The sequence below is a fragment of the Microtus ochrogaster genome, chromosome 1 (assembly GCF_000317375.1).
Source record: "Microtus ochrogaster isolate Prairie Vole_2 chromosome 1, MicOch1.0, whole genome shotgun sequence".
Lineage (NCBI taxonomy): Eukaryota > Metazoa > Chordata > Mammalia > Rodentia > Cricetidae > Microtus > Microtus ochrogaster.
The window spans coordinates 111,755,756-111,767,629 of NC_022009.1; the positions used below are offsets into that span (position 1 = coordinate 111,755,756).

The following is an 11,874-nucleotide window of genomic DNA, read 5'->3' on the forward strand; positions in this document are numbered from 1 at the left end:
CCTAAGCTCCGCCCCCCCAAGACGAGAACGCCGCGGGAGGAGGAGACCGGAAGCCGCTTAAAACCGAGCTGAAGCTGACAGGAGAGCGAGCCTGAGCCCGGAGCGCCGCGGCGGCTATCGGCGCTCTGGTCCGCGGAATGACCCGCCCGCGGCTCGCCGCGTCCGCCACCCACGACCCCTAGGACACCGGACACCACTCGCCCTCGGCTCAGCCCCGCCGGCGCAGACCCGGTCCTCCAAGCCGAGCGTCTCTGGTCCGTTCTCAGGGCAGCCCGCCTGAGGTAAAGGGGCTGCGAGCCGCGGAGGGACCCCCCAGCGGGATGGCGGGCGCCGGCCTCGCCGCCCCAAGTCCCCGCCAGGACAGCGGCGGCTCCGACCGCCCGTGGGAGCTGGTCGCGCAGGCGGCCGTAGGTGGCGGGGTGGCATTGGGGTAGGCTCCGGTCACCGGGACTGGGGCAGGTGTCTCGATGGGCCGGCGCCGGAGGGTTGCGGGGACACGGGCGACTCGTCCCCTCCTCCCTTCCCCCCGGGGACGAGCCACCCGGGCAGCCCCTGCGGGAGGGCTCGGCGCTGCGGGACAGTTCCGGACGGCGAGTGTGCCGGGCTGCAGCCCAGAAGTTTGCAGGCTGTGTTGGTGGCAACTTTGAGTGCGCACGGCTCCCCTGCCTCTTGCCCGCCACCCGGGCAGCGCCGGCTGGGGCTCGGTCCGGCAGCCCCGGTAGCAGGGCTGGAGGAAGGGTGAGTGGCTTGGGGGAGGTGGGGAGGTCGGGTCCTGAGATGGACCGTGAGTGTGTGAGTGTGTGTGTGTGTGTGTGTGTGTGTGTGTGTGTGTGTGTGTGTGTGTGTGTGTGAGGGGGGAGCGGTTCTGAGAACAACGTGAGGGCGGGGATTGCTCACCCACACCCCGGAGTGCGGAGCCGGGTGGAACGGGCGCGGCGGACGGTGCTGGCTGCGCAGACCGTCGCGGCCGGCAGGAGGCGTCGCTCGGACCCGGGCTCGGCGCCCGGGCGTCTCCCGGCGGACTGTTTGGAGCGGGCGGTTTCCATGGGAGGTGTGATCAGCCGGGAGTGCCAGACGACCCGGGCGTCAGGAGGTGAAGGGTAGCGCGGTTGGGTTGCCTGCCGCGGGCGACCGGAGGGGAGGAAACGTCCTTCCAGTCTTTATTTTTCTGTTATGCAAACTAATTGAGGAACTGCTGCTTCCGTACTCCTCTGTTTCCCGGTTCTGTTTCCGAGTTGGGTGAAGGGGGCAGTAAGAGGAAAAGTTGTGTGCGTGCGTGTGTGTGTGCGTGCGTGTGTGAGAGAGCGTGCGAGTGTGTGTGTGTGCACGTATAAATAAGATGGCTTTAGTGTTTTGCCTGGATTGTGATAGGAGTGGATAATGTGCGTGCGTGGGGGGAAGGCACAGACCGGTTCGATACGGAGAGGGAATACCACAGTCTGTGCCAATTGAGCCTTGAGGCAAGAGCACCGAATGATGAATAATAACGCCTGGCTTGGCTGCTTTCCAGTTATTTATGTCTCATGTCAGCTCCCTCCTTCGCGAAGCTTTCTCTAACAATGCCAGCCAGCTCATACTGAACTCTTTTTTTAAAAAAATCTCTTTTGTACTTAGACTAACACTTTGTTCATGCCTTGTATTTTTCTGAGTTTTATTAAACATTTTTAGACATAGACTTATAAATCTCTCCTAGATTTTATATTTGTTTTTTTTTTTAAATCACGCAGTTTTATCACTTTTGGTTTTGACCTTCAACCAAGAGCAAAGCAGCTAATGTATGCCCATTCTTCTAGTGCAGCCACAAAACATTTCTGGACATCCTTCGTAGTGCACCGTGCTAGGCACTGTGCGGGTCCGCTAAGATGCATGCTTGATTAAATCGTAGGTTCCAGCATCAAGGAGCTCTTTCAGTCTATTGGACAAGGAAAAAAAGACTACTAATTGTTCAACACTGCCCCTTCTCATCTGGCACAATCTCAGTAAATACCTGGAACTCTCACTCATTTTAAAGAGGCTGGTTCTTGCAGCTTCGTTTCTCTCCGTTCATTCAGATTCTGAATGTGTGTCTTATATTTATATTTTTGCTTATAATATGCTTTCATTTGATTTTTAAAAAATGGATATGTGTAACTTGTAAAGACACGGACTAGCAGACCCTTCATATAATCCATGTTGTATTGGTTTCTAACACACAGTACAATGACTATTGAAGTTAAGTGTGTCCTGATATTCCTTCAGTTTTGGTAATGTTTTTGTTAATTATAAAAGTAGATCTTTAACATTTGGGAGTTAAGTACTGGACTTTCAGCACATTAGAATGCTGGCAGGCTCTCTATCCCAGTTCAGTTGAAAGCTCTATGTCTGTTCTCACACACCCTCCCCCACCCACTCTTTTCACTTCTTTAACTTTTAAAGTTTATCCTTTTGATGAACTTCCCTCCCCAAGAAACTTAAGTTTTTGCAAACTCATGAGACAGATCATACATAACAACTGTGAAGGGAACCACAAAGTGAAGTAGAGATGTGGTTTCCCTGCTTCATCATCTAGAAAAGACAGTTACTTCTACCTCACAGTAAAAATTCATACCTCACTAGAACCACAGCCCATGAGTGAGTGATACATGCCTGTTAAAAGATACATTCTCATCTACTACCATCTAGTACAGGTTTTATCTTAGCTTTGGAGTCTTCATTGCTCAATAAAAATAAAAATTGACCTGTAAGAACTAAATATAATGCAAGCAGTGATTGAAGATACTTAACCATAGACCAGCACAATGTTTTAATGAATGAATGGGTTCAGTTGTCAGTTTTCAAATGATCATCTTCCTTCCTTCCCCTGTAGGTTTTGCAGATACTGAGGTAAATTTGAAGTTGTTCCACACCATGGAAATGGAAACCACCGAACCTGAGCCAGACTGTGTAGTACAGCCTCCCTCTCCTCCTGATGACTTCTCATGCCAAATGAGAATCTCTGAGAAGATCACTCCATTGAAAACTTGTTTTAAGAAAAAACAGGATCAAAAGAGATTAGGAACTGGAACCCTGAGGTCATTGAGGCCAATATTAAATACCTTGCTAGAATCTGGCTCTCTTGGTGGAGTTTTCAGAGCTAGAGACCAAAATGCAGATGAAAGCACCTTACATGAACAGATGGTGAAAAAACCCCTGGAAATTAACCCTTCATGTTCACCGGCAGAAAACAGTATGTCCGTCCTGATTCCTGACGGGACAAATATTGAGGGCCAATTACCAGAAGCTCATCCTTCTGCTGATGCTCCAGAGCAGGTGGTTCCGATCCAGGATCACAGTTTTCCACCAGAAACCATCAGTGGGACAGTGGCAGATTCTACCCCAGGACACTTCCAAACTGACCTTTTGCATCCTGTTTCGGGTGATGTTCCCACTAGTCCTGACTGCATAGATAAAGTGATGGATTTTGTTCCAGGAGCTTTCCAAGACGATAGTTGTACAATCCAGTACATTTTGGATACCAGTGATAACTTGAGTACTGAGCTCTTCCAAGACAAAAGTGAGGAAGCCTCCCTTGACATTGTGTTTGAGCTAGTAAACCAGCTACAGTACCACACTCACCAAGAGAATGGAATTGAAATCTGTATGGACTTTCTGCAAGGCGTTTGCGATTATGGCAGGGATTGTTTGAAACATCACACCAGATTGCCCTATCATTGGCAGATCAGAAGGACAACTACTCAGAAGTGGCAGAGTGTTTCCAATGATTCTCAGGAGCACTTGGAAAGATTTTATTGTAACCCAGAAAATGATAGAATGAGAATGAAGTATGGGTATGTATTATAGTTAAAAATTGTTAAATGTTCTAAAGAAGGAAAAAAAAACTGGAAGTTTGGCATGGTGGTTTCTTTCAGTAGTGTACCAAGTTTTTTGTTTTATTTTTTTCTTTTATGGCTTTTATGCTATTCTGATTTTTTTCATGGTGTTTGAGTTTTAGTGTAGTCTCTTTAAGAATTGAGCAATTTAGATGTATCTGTTTAGTGTGTGCATGAATGAAAGTTATATATACTTTGAGCATTGTGAATCTAGTAATCACCTTGCCTTTAAAAGAAAATCCACATGAATCTTCAAGTGAATAGTTAATTTATCTAGTTTTTAAATTTTTATTTGTTAGGTAGCAGTATTTTTAAATAGGGGAAATATTTGTAGCTTTTTGTGGCCCTCATTAGATTGACTAAACAATTTTTATATGAGTAACTCAGAAGTTCTTCCCATATACACATATATGTAAGACATATATGTATATATTTGTATCTATGCTATTATGATTTTGATGGTGTATGAGTGTTTTGCCTTCATGAATGTATGTCCACCTGGTGCCTGCAGAAGCCTGACGAGACTGTTGGATACCCTGGAACTGTAGTTAGAAACTGTTATGAGCCTCCATGTGGGTGCTAGAAATTGAACCTTAGTCCTCTGCAAGAGAACTGAGCCATCACCCCAGCCCCCATTTCTTAAAAATCATTTTAATAAGGTATTGTCCAAAAACTATATTGCCCCTGAGCTAGTAATTATAATTCTTCTGTCAAGAGTAATTAAATTTACGGATTCTCAAAGCCACACTAATCCTTCCGTCTCCAGACTGCAGGCACTTCAGAACAGTGGCCTCTCACTTCACTTACGAAGCAGATTTCCAGTTCACTGAGTACTTGAACAGTTTGGTACATTAAGTTTCTGTTTGACTTGGTCAGAAAGAAACTAGCAGGACCATTATCTAACACATTACATTCTGTAACCATGAGCAAGGCAAGACAGTCATTTTTTTCCCAGAAGGTCCAAAAATTCTTAGGTCAACAACATAGTGGGCATTTATATTTTGTAAGATTATTTTGCTGAAAAGTAGACAGATTTAGAGCCCTTAGCATACACTATAGGATCAGTTATAAAGTAATTATAGTAGGAGCTTGATATCCAAATTAGTATTAATGATGTTAAGTAATACTTATATGACACTTAGGAGAGGAATAATATGAGGGAGTCGTATTATAATTGATACTGCTGCTACTACATTGTAAGTGGTCCTGCAGTAATAACATAACTGGAAACATGAACTGTTAATTAGTAATGAAATTCTCAGTATACTACAAGATTATAAATAATTGTCAAAAAAATTAGGGTTTTGGAGAGTTGACCTGTGGTCATTGCAACCTGGTTTTCCTTGTATTCCAAAGCGATGTTGTGTTTCCTGGCAACAAGATGCAGATAACGGCATGTTGAGCCTTGCTGAGAGATTCACAAACAAGCTGGAGCAGCCCAGGTTCACATGGTTACCACATTATTTGGCTAAAGCTATTAATCTCTGTGGTCAGGCCTGTAAAGCTGGTCTATCTGTGCAGATTGCACATAACCGGGAAATGTGTGTTCAGCTGTGTGTATGACCATATTGGATGCAGTCTTGGGATTCTGGAATAATGGATGAGTGGCAGTTGTTTGTTCTACTGGTTTGGGGTAGTTTATATGACTTAATCATAATTATACACTATATCATATGTCATTTTGTAGACTTTGAGGGACTTTCATAGTTCTGGGTCTTTAGCAGAGACAGGTCATAGTTTCAAACTATGCAGTTAAAATTCTTTATTTTTCTTTGCACTTATGAGGATTTAAGTCCTAAGTTAATCAAAATTGGATGTGTAATATTTATTTTGTTTTCAGGAATGAAATTGGGTAGGAAATTGAGCCAGATATGTTCACAGCTCCTTTCAGCTCTTAAGATGATGCTTATATACTAAAAACACATTTATGAGATTTGGGGAAAAAAAATACCTATTTGATTCATTGTAGCAAAGTTGTGATATGTTCCTGTTTGCATTCTCTGCTCTTGTACATCATAAGTGTTTTTGCCAACATCAACTGAAAATTAGTTATGGGTCTGAACTCCAAATTTGGTTTTTAGATTCCTTTTGTACATGGTCATGCCTTCAAGAATTTGTAAATTTGAAATATGCATCTGAGAGCAACAACTCTAAGTGTATTTTTTATTAAGAAAGTGATCTCTAACAGTATGGATACTCATCATAGTAAGAAGATGGTGGTTTTTTGAGTGGCAGAACTAAGAAGTTTGAAGGATCCTTGCTGATTGGAATACTGTTGTTGATAATTGAAACTGGAGGCAGCGCAAATCTCTTTAACAACCAAGATCTCCATTAGTTTCACATTACATTCATTTTCAAGTAAGGCAGAACATAGAACATGTCTTTTAGGAACTGCTACTCATCATTAAGGAAGGGAACCACAAGCTGGGTTTGGGACTGACTTGCTAATGAAACTGTGACCAATGAGTATTCCTAATTCTCAGTTTGTTGAAAGAGGAATGGGGTGAACCCCTGGTTAGTTTTTCTCAAGGAGAAGTTTTTTTGTTGTTGTTTATTTTGAGACATGGTCTTGCTCTGTAGCCCAGGCTGGCAATGAATTCATGGCAGTCCTCATTCCATAACTTAAATGCTGTGATTATAGGCCTGAGTTGTCACACTAGCTCAGAGTTTGATATGTGTGTTTGCTTAGGATTTGTTGATAATAGAATTTTACTTGCTTAAAATGTTGGTTGCTGTGTATTTTTATTGGTAATAGTTCTCATGAGTCTTTTCAAAAATCTATCTAAGGGAAATGCCAGTAGATGACATCTGAGCAACTCTGTAAGAAGACCAAAAGAAGTGCATAGTAATCATAGAAAGCTTATGTTGTGGTTTATATGACAGTGAATTATCTAAACTACAGCAAGTTCCTGACTGAACTTGACTGGAATAGTTAAATTAGCCAAATTAGTTATGGTCTCCACAGCTGTGATGATGTGTGACTAACTCATTATGTGTTATTGCACACGCTGGACAGAGAAGAACAGCTGAAAGCTAACTGTGCCTTGTGACTTCTTGGTATTTCTTGAATATACACAGCTGTATGAGTTTGAATTTATTTTTAAAATTCCTGTGTAAGAAAGAGAGAACTCCATGAGCAAGAACTTGTTTGAAGTGACTTTCAAAATGGGTGCCTTCTGCTATTATGATAAAGCCATGCAGTGACTTATTTTTTCTACCTCTTTATGCTGCTATTTACATATGAAATAAAGCTAATTGGCATCTATCTGTACTAATCTAGAGAAGTTAGTGGGTCTGTGTAGAGCTATCATGAGAATCAATAGCAGTCTTTCATTTACTTTTCTGGCTTTTCATCAATAAGTAGGTTACTTTTTGAAGCAGCTGTCACCTGGCTTCAGATTGGGGTCAGGCTTTTCCTGATGTAATGAAAATGAATCTTGGAAAAAGCAAAGATTTCTAATTCAGACAGTAAAAATCAAAGCTCATAAGACTATCTAGCAATTCCTGAATATAATTGCATGATACATAATATATTTTACTATCTGGTTGAATTCAAAGCTTTTAATTTTTATTTTATTATTTAAAAAGGAATATTAGTAACACTAAGGTATAAAGAAAGAACTCAGGCATACAAGATACTTTAACTCTTCTGTGCCCCTGTAAATCTGTTTGATTTTTTTTTCTGGTGCACTAGATAGAATTCTAGACTTACATTCAGTTATAAAGCAAAGGTAAATTCTATTTCTGATTAGTGACCGTCACCTTATTCCATATTTGAATGCTTTCTCTAAAGAGTGAAGCAGTTTACATTATGTATAGACCTTAACTACAGACGGAATGATACTAAAATCCAACCCTTGTAAATTATAACTGTTTTCTGTAGCCTCCTAATTTCTTATCCCCACCCCCACTCCCAATTCGAGACCACCAGATTGTGCATTCTTTGTCTGATGGGTTTGGTTCTGGAATGTATTTAGATTAGGTTGTCAAGTCCTTTTTACCCTAGATCAGCAAGCTTCAGTACTTACCAGTCTCTGTGTTGTGGAGGAAAACTAAGTGAGTGTGTATATCACTTTACAAAGACAAAAAATCTTGCTTTGCGTTTCATTGTGATTGATTGTGGCGCAGCTTTGTGAAAAGCAGACTCAAAGTGGACACTGGTGAATTTGAAAGAAACTCAGTTCTTAAAATAAGCAGTGTTTCTCTTTTAATTGAATAGTTTTGTATCTTTGAGAGAGAGCAGAATGCTAAAGGTTTTGAGCCACTTTCTGTTAGATTCTGTGTTTGAGGTTAGTATTTTTATACTTATTTATGACAAGGCAGGCTTTCTAGGGACCAGAATTCTACTGCATAAAGACCCCCCCCACTGATTTTTTTTTTCCTACAATTGGTAAACCTCACCCTGCCCAACCTCAAAAATAATAACTGAAAGCTCAAATTGTAAATAAAAGAGCTTGAATTTTCAAGGAGTGGATTTTGAAATGTGGTGTGCGGTTTTGAGAGTAAAGATTTTTATTTAAAAGCAAATGAATTTATCTCAGTTTGTATTTTGTAGATTTGTCAGTCTGTACAAAAAATATTGCAAACTTAACTAAATAGAACCAATTCTATGGTCAAGAAGATGCAAATTTTAAAAGTTGATGCTATCGAAAAGCTTCTAGCTATCAAATGTAAAACATCGATTATTTTTTGACCTAGCCAATTATTGTTTTTAAGACAAGCATAGAAAGGTAATTAGGCATTCCTCTTTGCTGTTCTGCACTATAAAATATGCCTGTCTTTTCAGTCTTCCCCTGCTTTGTTCTGCTGACTAGCTTGAGCACCCACTTGACCAGTAAAGAACCCTTTTGTGGTTACTGCAGAGGATAACCTTTAAAAGAGTGAGAACGGTGGGTAACTGCTGCCTTCCTCGTACTCCATCCAGTGTTTGTACTGCAAGAAGTTATGGACAGAGCAGATTGCAAACTCATGACTAAGTTGTCTGCGAGTTTAGTAAATTTGTATTCTTTATACAAATTCAAGTTGTATGCTTTAAATAAAGGCTGTGCTGTGTTGGTTGAGACAGCACTCTCACATTAGCTGTGCTGTTCTCTTTAAAGAGGGTTCCTCTTTGCCTCTTCAGAGATTTCCACCCTATTCCTTCTGATTTGAAATAGCTCAAAGTGTTTTTGTTTTTTGTTTTTTTCTCCAAGTTTTCACCAGCACTGATTGGTCAGGCCTCAAAGAGTGGCAGGGATGGAAACCAAGGATGAGCTTTCAGGCTCTTGGTTACTCCGATTGTCCCAGCTCCCACAGCTGATGAGGGCACAGACAGTGCAAACAGTACAAAATACCCTAAATAATTTCCTGCTGTGGTTGGGTTTGGGTTTCTGGCACCTGGCTTAGCTTTTTCTTTCTAGACATTAAAAAAAATAAGCATAGAAGAAATACTGGGTTTTTCTTCCTAATACTCACCTTCATTTAAAAAAATAAATGGTGTTCTTGAATCTGGATAAAAATAAAGAAAAAACTCTTATTGTTTACTTTCTGATATTTGGATTATCCCAACACCATCATACATCAGAATTGTTGCAAAAAATGTTCTACAATTAATTTGTTAATTAAGACAATTTTAGACTATTCCCTAAAATTGAACTCATCAGAAAAACCTGGCCTTCTTTCCTCCCATAAATTACCATTTAAGATCGTGGATAAGATTTTTCTGATCACTATTTGTAAAAACCCATAGTTTTCTTTTTTTCTTTCTTTTTTTTAAAGTCTCTCAATACCTTTTCTGTAAAAACTTCCTCATCCCTCCCACAAGCCTTTGCTTGAGGAGCTGTCAGTGATGGGTTCTCTATGCATTAGTTTGTGTCCACTAAACTTTAGTCTGCAGAAACTTGTTAACTTCTCTTTAGATTGTTAGCACCAAATACATAAACAGCCATCAGTGAGTCTCTTTCCATTTCTCCTATTTACCAGTTAAATTTATTTGTCGTAACTGGGGAAAAAAGACAAGGCTAAATAAAATTTGGAATAGCTTTTTTCTTTTAAAGCATCATTTGTAATTGAAATATTAAACTAGAAATAAATTGGACTACTACATTGTATCTTTCTAGATAATATTAGAATATGTTCTATAATGTTTATAACTAGTGTCTTGTTTATGTATAAATGAGTTCTAATTTGAGATTATTTTAAAGTGATTTAAAGATTTTATCATTTATATGCATTTTATATATACGATTAAATATTTGTGTAGAAGCATTTTATAAATAAATTTATTTTAGTCTTTTCTATTTTCAAATTTTTAAAAACTGAATTAACGTGCCTTGAATATATGGCACACAGTTTTGATTGATCACTTTGAAACTCCTGTTTTAAACTATTTTATTCAACAAAGAGAATATTTACCTATTTCAGTAATTTTTTTTTTTGTTTTGTTTTTCGAGACAGGGTTTCTCTGTGGCTTTGGAGCCTGTCCTGGAACTAGTTCTGTAGACCAGACTGGTCTCGAACTCACAGAGATCTGCCTGCCTCTGCCTCCCGAGTGCTGGGATTAAAGGCGAAAGCAACATCAGGTATAAATATAACTTTTCACATGGTTTTTAAAAAACAATCTATGCTTCCAATCCCAACTATTCTCATAGAAATTAAAATTTTCTTCCTTATTAGGCCACAATTAAATAGGTTTCACTTATAGTTACCTTCTTCTAGACTCAGAACATGTGATTGAACTTGGATCAAAGCTAAAGCTGTATGATATTTCTGGCATCTTCAGTGTGCAAAATTTAATCCTAGTGCTCTAAATAGACAGCAGTAAAATATTACAAATATACTTTTTATTTACAAAAGATTTTAGACTTATTCACATCACATTAGAAATTTTGTTTGCCTGTGTTCTTTGCTTTAATCTGCACTTTTAAATTTACAAAAGGCCTCTCATATTTTGTTCCTTGAGTATGGATATCATAATTTGCTTTTACTGCTTCCATTGGTGGAAATGGATGCTAGTGTGGAGTTCAGGAACTTCAAATATAGGATCAGTAGAATTTTAACAAACATGTAAATGAATTCAAGTGGCTTTGTCTTCGTATCATAGGTTTTTTTGTTTTATTTGTTTTAGCATAAGCCATAGATACTAACTGCATTTTGTTCCATTCCCCATATTCTTTTCAGTATTCTTTCACTTAGGAAACTTAATTAACCTCCCCGTTGTCCTATCTCTTCACCTCACTTCATCCCCACCCCCACCTCCTATTCTACTATATTCTCTTCTAGAATGACTCAGGACCACACACTAAATGTCTGACCTGTAAACCAGGCATGAGGTTTGACATGCAGACAAGTGTGATGTCCTGCTTCTCAGAAATTCTCAGACATGTGTCTCATGTCCAGGATAGTCCATGGGGGCAGCGCACATTGGCATCATTTTGAATAATGATCACTTTTAAAAAATGCGTTGTATCTTAAAATGGGGATACCCTTACTTCCTACCCCAAACATTAGATAAGTCTGTGATTCTGATTTTATGTTAGTAGTTTTACTGAGTGATCTAAGCCTAGGTAATCCTGCCTCTGCTAGATTAGCCTCTTTAAAAGTAGACATATTTAATTCATAATCAACATGAAAGATTTGTTATTTTTCCTGAATGTCTGTATATGCACCTGGTGCCAAAGCGATTAGAAGAGATCCCCTGGAACTGGAATTTCAGATGGTTGTGAACCATCATGTGGACGCTCAGATCAAACCCAGGTCTTCTGCAAGAACAGCAAGTGCTGTTAACCGCTGCTCCAACATCTGCTTTTTAATCTCCCCATAACTACTGAGATCCCTATGGATAATGTAAACTCTGTAATTTGTCATATGAATATGTGTGTGACTATAGCTACTTTGAAATACAAAAGGAGGCCGGGCGATGGTGGCGCACGCCTTTAATCCCAGCACTCGGGAGGCTGAGGCAGGCGGATCTCTGTGAGTTCGAGACCAGCCTGGTCTACAGAGCGAGTTCCAGGACAGGCTCCAAAGCCACAGAGAAACCCTGTCT

The 11,874-nt window shown here is 40.2% G+C and overlaps 1 protein-coding gene across 2 annotated transcripts in view; it reads left to right on the plus strand.

Annotated features, from left to right (window-relative positions):
- Positions 1–78: 78 nt before the first annotated feature.
- The window catches only part of Tiparp (TCDD inducible poly(ADP-ribose) polymerase), a 28,161-nt gene continuing 16,365 nt past the window's right edge, over positions 79–11,874 (plus strand). Inside the window, exons 1-2 of one of the 2 annotated variants that reach the window (XM_005344066.3) lie at positions 79–281; positions 2,846–3,806. In XM_005344066.3, the coding sequence (XP_005344123.1) occupies positions 2,887–3,806 (920 nt within the window). In that variant the 5' untranslated portion in view covers positions 79–281; positions 2,846–2,886. The remainder of the gene's footprint in view (positions 282–2,845; positions 3,807–11,874) is intronic. The other variant, XM_026782299.1, reaches the window with a different exon arrangement.